General features: G+C 35.7%; 1 protein-coding gene across 9 annotated transcripts in view; it reads right to left on the bottom strand.

The window, feature by feature from the left end:
• PAG1 (phosphoprotein membrane anchor with glycosphingolipid microdomains 1) overlaps positions 1-12,255 on the bottom strand; it is a 224,886-nt gene that overhangs the window by 26,590 nt on the left and 186,041 nt on the right. For all 9 annotated transcript variants that reach the window (XM_074201516.1, XM_074201515.1, XM_074201514.1 and 6 more), the window contains 3 exons: positions 11,792-11,843; positions 7,039-7,135; positions 5,044-5,651 (listed from right to left, as the gene is read on the bottom strand). In XM_074201516.1, coding sequence (XP_074057617.1) covers positions 5,044-5,651; positions 7,039-7,135; positions 11,792-11,843 — 757 coding nt within the window. The remainder of the gene's footprint in view (positions 1-5,043; positions 5,652-7,038; positions 7,136-11,791; positions 11,844-12,255) is intronic.

The raw sequence follows: 12,255 nt of genomic DNA, 5'->3' as shown, positions 1-12,255 counted from the left end.
GATTCTATTTATATATACATGGGATATATGTGAACATATAGATGTATAAATATATATGTGTGTGTGCAGATTATATATAATATATGAAATAAAGTCTAAGCTACTATTTAATAGCAATTAGTCCATTAATCCTTTAATTGTTAGATATTATCAGTAAAAAGTTTATCTGCCTCAGGCAGGATGCTCTATTTATCAGGATTGTAGGATTTTAATTTTGTTCAACTTTTTTATTTTAGGTGGATATGAAGGGTGGAAAACAAAAATTCATTATTTTTATATGATAAGAAACTTTTTGCTTGTAAGTTGATATTCATGATATATTTTTCCCAAACAAAGAAACTAAGCAGTTTTCTAATTTTTTAAAGCTAAGAGAAAGATAAAGGACTTTGTTGGAACCTTATGTACTACTTTGGCTTCAGTTTATGTGACTTTACCTTCCACCAACTGCTACAGAGTTAATTTCTGATAATCATGCCTTACATTAAAAATAGTAAAAAAAATAGCAATGTTCTCATATTTTCACCCTGCTTCCTTCCTAAATGCAAAGTCCTATATTCGGTTTAAAAAAATTAATCTGTTATGATGCTGAGTGAGATGAGCAGAACCAAAAAAACATTGGACACCCTAACAGCAACATGTGAGTGATGATCAAATTTGATGGACTTGCTCATTCCATCAGTGCAACAACCAGGGACAATTTTGGACTATCTGCAATGGAGAATACCATCTGTATCCAGAGAAAGAACTGTGGACTTTGAACGAAGACCAAAGATTATTACCTTCAAATTAGGGGAAAAAACCCCATAATGTTATTATGTAATTTTACTATCTCATACTTTATTTTTCTTCCTTACGGATATGATTTCTCTGTCATCACATTCAACTGAGATCAATGTATACCATGGAAACAATGTAAAGACTAACAGAATGCCTCCTGTGGGGGTGGGGGGGTGGGAAGCAAGAATGGGGGAAAATTGTAAAACTCAAAATAAATAAAATCTTTCTTAAAATGAAAAAGAAAAACATAATCAGTTACAAAAATAAAACAGGAGGACTAAGGGGGCTAGAAAGCAATTCATATAAAAAAAGAGTAGGTGTAGGAACTGATGATACAGGCTTACTGATTGACTGAATCTTTAGTCTGCAAGCTCCATCTATAAAGGCCCAAGGCAAGACATTTAAGTTATATAGGTTGAAGGAAGTGAGACTATTATTTAGCTTGGAGGAGAAGAGAGTCTGAGGAAGTGGTATGTGAACAACTGTATATCAGTCAATCAACTACAATTTATTAAGTGCTCAGGTGTTAGGTGGGCTGCTAGGTAGTTCAGTGGCTAGACTAAATTTGAATGGCCTAAAATCAGGAAAAGGCATCTTCTGAGTTCAAATCTGACTTCAGACACTTACTAGCAGTATAACCCTGGGCATGTCTCTTAACCTCATTTACCTCAGTTTTCTCAACTGTAAAATGGGTTGGAGAAGGAAATGGCAAACTACTCCAGTTTCTTTGCCAAGAAAAATCCTAAATAGGATTATGAAGAATGACTGAATTGAAAAATAACTGAAATGTGTTAAGTTCTTAGGATACAAAGAAAGGTTAAAAAAAACCAATCCCTGCTATAAGGAAAAACACCAGCTATTTAAAAGTGGAGTGGATGGCCTCAAAAGGCAATAAATTTCCACCAAAGATCATCAATGATCTCCAAGGGAAATCTGAATGGCTATGTCTTATGGATAGCTAGGTTATCAGTGATCACAAACGCTACATCTGGTGACTTTTTCTCATTGCTCATTATCACTGAACCCTCTTAGCTTCTGATACTATTTATTACTTCCCCTCTGGACACTCTGTCCTTCCTTGGTTTCTTTGATATGGTTCTCTTTTGGTTCTTTTCCTGTATGACCACTTTTACTTATCCTCCTATAACTGGAATACTGGCAACCTCCTGACACTGATGGTATTCCTAGGGCTTAGTCCTTAGTGACCCTCTTCCACCTGCCTCCCCACCCCAGTCTCACTTTTTTCATCTCTCTAACTCATTCTTCTGAACATCCCATCAGTTCCCAGATCAGATCATCTCTTTCCAGATCTATACTTTGTTATTGTTCAGTTGTGTCCAACTCTTCATGAAAGTCCACATGGAATTTTCTTGGCAAAGAACTGGAATAGTTGGTCATTTTCTTCTCTAGTTCATTTTAAAGATAAGGCACATAAAAAGTGCCTTGGTTAAGTGACTTAATCAGGGTCACACAGCTAGCAAATATCTGAGGTCAGATTTGAATTGAGGAAGATGAGTCTTTTTGACTTTAGGCTTGGCACTCTATCCTCTATGCCCTAGTTGCCTCCTGCTCACTGAGGGTATTCCTAGGACTTTGCCATTGGCTTCTCCTTTTTTTCAATTCCCTTGGACAGCTTCTGGTTCACGTTTACAGATGACATCCAGAACTACACATATAACCCGAATACATCTTCTAAACTTGAGTCTACATTGCCAGTGGTCTTCCCAGATAAACCCTAATTATGAGGCATTTTAAATTCAATACATTGAGAGCCTCCTTAAATCTGCTACGACTTCCAACTTGCCCGTTTTTGTTAAGGACAATTATCTTGTTTTTTTTTTTTTTTTTTTTTTTTTTTTAAGGTTTTTTTGCAAGGCAAATGGGATTAAGCACTCCTCTGACTCCAGGGCTGGTGCTCTATCCACTGCCACCTAGCTGCCCCCTATCTTGGTTTTTAATCTTAAGAATCATCCTTGAGTCTTCCCTCTTTTTCATACTTAATATCTAATCAGTTGCCAAGTCTTATTTTTGCCAACTTTTCAACATCTTTCAAGTCTGTCTCTTTCTTTCCACTCATATAGCCAACATTCTGGTTCAGGGTTTCATCACTAGACTAGGATAATAGCTCTAAATTTGTCTTCTTTCTTCCAGTCTGTCTCTAATCTACCCTTGATGTAGCTGTCTAAATTACATGTCTGAACATGTCACCTTCCCTGCTAACTGCTTTCCTTAACATGGCATTTAAATACCTTCACAATATGGCTTTTACTTATTTTCTAGCCTTATCTCATACTACACCCCTTCATGAACTCTGGGTTCTAGCCAAATTGAACTAATAGTTGTGGCCTGAACTTTCTACTTCATTTCTAACCTTCATGTTTAAATAAGCATTCCCCATGCCTGGAATATATTCTCTCTGAATTCTTATCTTCTTTTAAAGTTTCATGTCATGTATTATCCAACTGGTCTCCATGAAGCCTTATTTAATTTCCCCACTTGCCCAGCTCTTCCTCCTCAGTTTTCCTTGTACTGCATTTAATTGTATACATGCTATGTCTCCTGAATCAGATATAAGTTCATGGAAGGCAGGGGCTATTTTACTTCAGTCAGTCACATAGACCTATATATTTCCATAGTACCTAACCTAGTATCTTATACATTATAAATGAATCAATAAATGCAAATTTGATATCATAGTAGGCCATGGTATTTTTATTCACTTATAGGTTGAATTAGATGATTTCTAAAATCCTTTATACTTCCATAATTTTATGACTAACTCTTCCATAAATCTGAGTTTTTTAACAATGAAGCTAAAATTATTTTTCTTAAATTATGGTCCTTCTGTTAACAAGACTTTATTGTTTTGTTTTTTTGTTATTGTTTTTTGGGGGTTTTTTTTTGCAAGGCAAATGGGGTTAAGTGGCTTGCCCAAGGCCACACAGCTAGGTAATTATTAAAGTGTTTGAGACCCGATTTGAACCCAGGTACTCCTGACTCCAAGGCCGGTGCCTTTATCCACTAAGCCACCTAGCCGCCCCTAACAAGTCTTTATTGGTTATGAAACAGAGAATCAGGTTTATTTTTCATTTGTGGTACAAGAATAATAGTAGTAGCCACATATAGCAGTTTACAACATGGCAACCCTCTGGGGTAGGTATCACAATTACAATGATCATTTTATTTACAAGATAAAATAATTTGATTTGGCTAAGACTTCCCATCCGAGGAGTGTTGGATATAGGGCAGGAATCAAGGATTTTTTCACTCCAAATCCAGTACTCTCTTCACTACATCACAATGTTACCAATCTAAATTAGATTGGTATAGCTTGATGGTATTTCTACTACAATGTGTTTCATTTGGTTATTTGAAGTAGGAATATATGTGACATAAAATTTGTGAGTTCCTTTGTAGAACTTCCCAAGGACTTTGATCATGACTTTATTTGGGACTGACATTTTGGAATTTTTCTATTTTTATTTCTTGTGTTACTAATTAGAACTGATTTACATCTCATCCAGCAGACTGGACAACTATTTGTTAGAAAGAATGTAGAAGTGATTTTTGCTTTAGGTCTAAATTGGACTTTGGGGCCCCCTCTAACTATGATTATTTATGATTCTTTGTTTTATAGAGCTTCAGGTATTATGAAAATCTATTATTATTAATAATCTATTATTGTTATTCTATTGTTTACTATGACTGTTGTTATTAACATTTTCACTGGTACATGTAATTTACTTATATAAATAATTTGCATCATAGGGTTATCATACTTATGTCTCTCAGACACAAGTCTGAGGGACAAAGCATGATACATATGCAGCTCAGGGATGATCATGTGATGTTCTATGACCTTTTAACCCAGGATAAATAAACTAACTTCTTTATTTCTGCTTCCTCCTTTCTAAGATGGGGAAAAATAATATTTGATATTAATCAGACATGATGTGAAAAATGGATAAGAATCAGAAAAGGTTCTGAGAGAGATGCTTTATAAACAAAAATTATCACTCTGGTATTGTGAGAAGAAAAAATCCTCACTCTAGCATTCAATAAAAAGCCTTCAACATTGAAATAATAAACATTTATGGAACAATTTCCAAGAGGAACACAGATTGTAAGCTCCCATTGGTGATACATAGTTCTTTCCTGGAATAAAATTTTTAATCAGCTCACACCAAAGTTGGGGGTCAACTTTGCACACTTAAATAATTTTTACCCATTCTGTGCTATAAGAATATGAGAAAACAATTGGCTTACCTTGTTGGACTGACTAGTACTCTCAGTGGCCCCTTTATTTGCTTCCTCCCCATCTGCTTTATCCTGTACATTTTCATTCTCATCAAGGAGTTTTACAGGGACAGGAGGTGGGGCTTCTTCCTCTATATCCAAGGAATTTCCAAGAACACTCTCTGCATTGATGCTGTGTCGACTTTTTTTATTTCGGTTCACAGAGGCATATTCTGCAGACTCAACTTTGTTCATTGGATGTGGGCCCTGAATCTCTTTGAGGGCATTTACAGAATTTGGTCTTCCATTTTGGCTTTTTTCTAGATTGGTTGCTGTTCCTACTTCCTTTATTTCCTTCACAGTTTCATACAGACAATCTTCTACCATGTTTTCTTGAGAGGAGCTATCTTTGAGAACTTCATATGGTCCTTCCATTCCAAGACCCTGGTCATTGTCCCCGTTTGTTGTGGTAAGAATAGTATCCAAGGTATCATTAGGAGGAATTCTAGGTAATTCCCGACTTTGATGACACTTCACCGACTTTCCTGTACTGTCCTGGGAATCCAACAGGTCAGAAATAGAAGTTTGTACTTCTTCATAATGTTGCATGCATGTCATAGTACTGTCTTCTGAAAGAACTGCAATAGCAGTAGGAGAAGAAAAAAATTAAAGATTCAATCACCCTTAAAAATCACTATGTGATTTACCACACAGTAAAATGAGGAAAAATCATAATCCTTCATCTTCTTTGACTTTAAGAAGAAAATTATAGTGATATGACTATAGATCAAGTATTCTTATTATTTTATTCATAATTTGGAAGGAAATGAACTAACATATCTCCTAAATTTAAACTGTAGAACTTTAATAAAACTACTTAGTTATAGCAACATCACCTATGATGACTTCAGGTTTTAAATTAATTTCTTTAACAAAACAATTTTTATCTCCTATGGTACTCCATCAACTAAGGGATATATTTTGTCTCACATGAATATTCCTTTTCTGTATTACAAATATTTTACATGCATTTCATTCCCAAATGGCACCTACCTATTGCTGTATTTCAATTTATATACAACATTGTTTATTTCAGAGACCCAAAAAAAGTCACTTTTTGTGTCACTTTGGGGGAAAATAAGGATATTCATTCTAAGCCCTAGTGAGCAGTCACCTCTTTCCACAATCATGACTCTGTTGGTTCCTTCAGGTTATGTGGGATAAGACAACCAATGATAGTTTTTGAATGAGAGGGTCTTGGGAGTATAAATAAAGGTCATTTTCTCCATTTTACCTAGGCAGAATAAAAGATATTTTGGTACAGAAATTGTGGCATTATTTGTAATCACTTCCACATTTCCAGAGACATATTTGTGACCAATTACTCAATAGAACCAGCTCACCTGTGCTAGAACTAATAAAACCCATCAACATAATAACTGGGCATATTTTCTCTTTTATTTAAGGTTTTTTCCTCCACATAAATTCTAATAAGAAGGTCTGAGTTATGAATTTAAATTATCAATTTGCCAGTGAATTGTTAATGTTCTAGGAACCAATGCTTTTCATTTTATTGGGAGTGTCTTAACAAAGTATAATGATATGGATCAGCAACTTTAATTAAAAAACAATGAAATAACACTTGTAGTCTAAGTAAATGTTGGAAGATGTTTCAAATACTTGTCTTCTCTAACAGAACTTCAGTGAGGATCACTTTGTAACTAATTCAGTTCAACAAACATTTACTAAGGACCCTGCACATGATAAGCACTGTGTTAGCTGCCAACAGCTGTAAGATATAGCTAATTCAGATTACATTGTCAAAGAAGGTAAAATTAAAACTTGGAACCATGCAACCAAGAAATAACAGATTCAGAAAATGACTTTGTAAAACTGTTTCCTCACTTTTGGTTATAGAAGTTAAGTTTAAACTATAATACTTAATGTTTCTGGATATCAGTTAAGAATAGAACATGATGAGTTATGATAGAATTTTTACATATTGGAAAGCACAGTAGAACTTACTGTCTCCATTGGTAAGGCCCCCATTTTGTTCACTGCTGGCAGGAAGTTCAGTACCCAGACTTGTAACTGAATGACTGAACATCTCTTTATCAGAAGGCTGTAAAAAACGAACATATATATATAACATATCTGAGAAATGTATTCTGTATTGTAACGAATGAGTTAAAACAAAGTGACTTAAAAAACACCAACAGCCTACATGAAATATGAAGCAATAGAAAATTATGTCCTGAAGATAGCAACCATCTATAGGACCCAGCTGAATTCTCCCAACATTACCCTCCAAGCAACTTTAAAGTAATGCCTCAAAAATATATAACCTATATCAGATTGCTTGCTATCTTGGGGAAAGGGAAGGGGAGGGACAAGGGGACAAAAATTTAGAACTAAAACTTTCATTAAAAGAATGAATGTTGAAAATTTTACATGCAATTGGGAAAAAATAAAAAACTAAAAAATGCCTCAAATCAAATTTTTATCAGACAGAAATATTTTTCCAGACCAAAATCACTTAGGAGGTCCAGAGGAAAGATCTGTAACACTCAAGTGGCCTCAAGCTTGGTGTAAGGTGGAAGCATCTGTGGTGAGCCTTGGAGGTATCTGTGACAGAAATTTCAGGTTTCTCAGTCCAGAGATGGTAAAGGAGACAGACAAATGGTCAGAAAGAGATTACAAGGGACAATTTGCTGGCACTGGATGCAACTGGTGCTGACTGGCAACTCTATAAGCAGTTCAGGGTTGCAATTCCAAGACAGAGAGGAGTTCTTGGAATTGCTCACAAAGAAGCAAAGGACCTGGGTCACAATTCAAGGGCCAAGAGGAACACTATCATTTGCAACTTCAGGGAAGCAGAGCCCTTCCTGGGTAAAAATCACAGTGAAGACCAAGAGAACAGTAACCACACCTCTCCCAAAATATTACCACTTGGAAGCACTGAAAACTTGTACTGAAAACTTGCAGACCCCTAGAACCAGCTCTGAAAACAATCCCGCAAAAAAGCCTCCCATCCCAAACTGAACAGAGTCCAACTTTAATATAAAGTTCAAGGTGAAGAAATAGGATGGGAAAAAGACAAATAAAAGCAAAAAAAATAGCTTGACCATAAGAAGCTACCACACTCAAAGAAGGCCTCAAAGAAGAAGGAAGGAAGGAAGGAAGGAAGGAAGGAAGGAAGGAAGGAAGGAAGGAAGGAAGGAAGGGAGGGAGGGAGGGAGGGAGGGAGGGAGGGAGGGAGGGAAGGAGAAAGAAATTTGTAATATACAAATTATTCAATATTAACTGAGTCAACCATAGGGTATCTTAAGGTATCTGATTAATTCCATTGCTTCTAAATGGGAACATCTATATCACACTAGATCTATTATAGTCTAAAAGATTCTTAGAAAAGAATCCACGATTTCATCTAAACTTGTATTAAACAAAACAGGCTTAATTTTAGCTCACTAACCAATTAATCAACAAGCATTTATTTATAATTTAGCTTTCAGCCTTTTCCTAGAAGACTGTCTAGAACTTTCCTGGGAAAGGTTCTAGGAGTTGAGGGCAGGGGATGTTAGGCTAAGAAGGTGAGAGAGGAGTGTGGAAGAGATGGGTGAGAGAGAGACCACTTTCCCCTTTGCCCCCTCCCTTAGTCTTGAGAACCTGAACCCATTTGGGTGGCTTGGCTGTTTATATTTCTTATACAATATGGGAGTCATCTACTCTCTTCTATCCAATGAGATAGAAGACCACTAAGCTTTACCATTCATCCATCTTCTATACATTCAACACCAAAACAGTTATCTGACTTATCACGCAACTTAAGGATACTTGTACCTTGCCATCTTCCCAGCCACTGAAACTTAGGACTTATAATATTTTCTGACTATTGTGCAACTGAACTTTCTTTTATGTGTTGACACCCCAATTAGGATGTCAACTTCTTGAGAGAAGAGCCTGTCTCAAATTTTCTCTTTAGATTCCTAGTCCTTACCATAGTATTTGGACATAGCAAGTGTTTAAAGAATGCTCATTTCATTCATTCATTCATGTGCCAGACATTTTGATAAGTGCTCAGGAGACAAATAAAAAGCAAAACTAGTCCCTGATGTCAAAGAACTTGCATTCTAAATCTTACTTATTCTCAAGAACACATATAAATAAGGGTAAATGGGAAATCTGGAAGTAAAAATGACCTTTCAGGATCACTTTGCTATTTTACTCAATTAGGTTACTCTCCTTGTACATTATAATATGTGGCAAATTTAATTATTATATTTTAAAACGTGGCTATTGTGAGCAAAGTTTATTTAAAATTGTGGTTAGAATTTAGCTTTAGTATATGATTATAATCAGGAAGGTAACTAATTGGCAGTAGTATAACTCTGTTTAAATTACCTCCATAGTAAAGTTAAGCAATTTACAAGTCAAAACAAAGCTGTCAACACTGAAAGCATTTCCTTAAAAAATCATGCTGTTTCCCCTTCTGCTCCACATTCCAAATATCAGTATAAAATGATCAGAACTGAAAAATTCCATATTCTAATTTGCCCACATGATAAATTGTGTTACTACTATGAATGATGTGAATTATTTAATCCTCCTCTTCCCCATTCCTATCTTATAATATATGTTACATAAGAGAAAAACCTATATTATGTGTATATGTGTGTGTGTGTGCGCATATATTTATATATTACACTCAGGCTTAATTGCTGATGTGCATGGGGTCATGACTGTCTCTACATGATAATATCCACCATCTAATGGGGAGACAGCATGCAAACAACTCTGTGCAAAGAAGATACAAGACAAATTGAAGAAGATCATCAACAGAAGAAAGGCAAAGTTTCAGTCATATTACTTTAATTATGACTCTGGTCTAAAGAATAGAGAGATACAGACAGAGACAGAGAGACACAGAAATAGAGCGTGTGTGTGTGTGTGTGTGTGTGTGTGTGTGTGTGTGTGTGAAGGTAGGAGGCGTGACAACCATCTTCTAGTATTTAGTAGGCTATCATGAGGAGCAAGGATTGAATTGTCTACTTGATCTGAAAAGGGAGACAGTGCTAATGACAATTGGGGGTGGAAGTGGGGGAAGGGAGAGATGGCTTTATTTTGGATAGAAAAGAAAAAACAAAAGAAAAACCAACCCTGAACTTCTTGACATTTGGAGTTTCCAAAGGTGGAAAAGGTTGCCTAAAAAATAAAAGATTTTTCCTTGAGAAGGTGAAGTCTTTCAAGGAGAAGTTGAATGACTACTCTGTTAAGAGATGCTGTAGAACAGCATCTGTGTCAAACTAAAATAGAAATGGATCGGGGCATCTAGGAGGCAGAGAGAATAGAACACTATCCCTGGAGTCAGGAGGACCTCAGTTCAAATTTGACCTTAGATGCTTAATAATTGCCTAACTGTGTGACCTTGGGCAACTCACTCTTAACCTTGTTGCCTGAAATAAATAAAATTTAAAAAGAAATAGAAATGGATCCCTGTTAGTCACATATTGGCTGAGAAAATCACAAATTAACATTATCTACTTGTATTTTTTTAATTTTGTTCAACCTTTGCCAATTACATTTAATCAGATTCTGGTAAAGTTGAACTTTCACTGCAGAAGTGACTCCTATTTAGCTACTGGCTGGACTAGATGCATGTTCTGGTCCTTCCAGTATGAATATTCTATGTTTCTGTTGTTTGGGACTGACTATCAGGGGGAAAATGCATTCTACTTTATGGCCTTTTGGGTAAGTTCTGAAGGATTTATCTTATATAGATCTTGTATGTTGTCTCTCCCAGTTGACTGTGAGTTCCTTGAGGGTGAGTTCTGTTTTTGCCTTTCTTTGTAAAGCACTTAGTAAATGTTTGTTGACTTGACTTCATAAAAACTTTTGCTAATAAACATAATATTTATATTTACTTTTATTGACCAAACCACCATGATCTCTTTCTCACAGCAAGTACTTATTTCTACAGGGGAGAATATGCTCAAAAATGTTATCTTTGACCTTCCAACCTTTCATACAAGTCTTTTTTCTGGGCCAACTTTGGAAGAAGTGGATCCAAAGCAGGTAGATTATGGGAGATATTTTCTGGTATAATATTGTAATATCATAGCTAACTTGGGAGTTCAAATTTCTACTAAATTGATCTCAAATGCTCTGAAGTCATCCTTTGGTATATTTCTCTTCAGGGAAATTTCTGGAGGCAAGGATCATCTTAGGCAAGGTTTCAAACTCCCTAGAGTTGCTACTATTCAAATGACATATGCCAGTCTCTTGAGGCCAATCAGAACAATGGGTCTCTAGGGATGAGGGATTGGAGGGGCAGGCAAAGTTCACGCACAGTCTTATTGACTTTGTTAGAAGGCAAATCCCTTGTGCTGTTTGCTTAATAGTGCTTACTGGTGATGGGAAAAGGGTTAGTTGAAGCTCTAAAGAACACAGTGCTGCCATAAATTCAAGATTATCTAAACAGCCCCTTGGCAGAACATTGAAAATCAAATTCATGTGATTATGGGAAATTCTACTACTGATTTCCTCATTACCTATTACCTACAATTAAATGCCTGTGTTGTTAGGCTATAGGCATTTAATCGTAGTTAATAGGTACTAAGGTTTTTCAAAAACACAAATTCTCATGAAACCCAACCCAAAAGACAAAGAATGGCTGAGGCAGAGCTGATTTTAAGCATTCTGCCAGCCTTCCTTCTGGCCCTGGGCATGTAGAAACATGTTAAAATGTACAACTGCTTTAAAAAAGAAATCAGAGCCTTACCACATTCATCAAGTTCTCATGGTCACCATTTTGTTGTTTTGGCTTCTTTTCTCTGAAATTTAAAATATGAACTTTAGTGACATACTATATTTATAAAGACAAAGATCTAAAAATTAAACATATAGTACTTTATGTACTTAATTCCCTAGGATTTAGAAAATCTTTCTTTAATTCTTGATAAAATTTGCTTCTTTCATTTAAAAAAAATTGACTGCTTCATAAGGAAGAAGGGTTAGCCAGATAATTATACCATAAATCATATCACTTCATTTGTTGGAGGGAAATTCAATGAGACAATAAAAGAACACCACAGACCAGTGTAAATGATTTTGGCCAGCCTTTACAGAAGAAATGAACAGTGCTAGTGGTACCAACAGAAAACCTTAGTTTGTGCCTCAAAAAGAAGTTGCTGACTGAAATACATAGGTAATTTAAGCTGAGTGTATGAGCATGAAAGAATGTAT

This window comes from Macrotis lagotis, chromosome X (assembly GCF_037893015.1).
Source record: "Macrotis lagotis isolate mMagLag1 chromosome X, bilby.v1.9.chrom.fasta, whole genome shotgun sequence".
In the NCBI taxonomy this organism is placed as follows: domain Eukaryota; kingdom Metazoa; phylum Chordata; class Mammalia; order Peramelemorphia; family Peramelidae; genus Macrotis; species Macrotis lagotis.
This window is presented reverse-complemented; position numbering and strand designations above follow the sequence as displayed.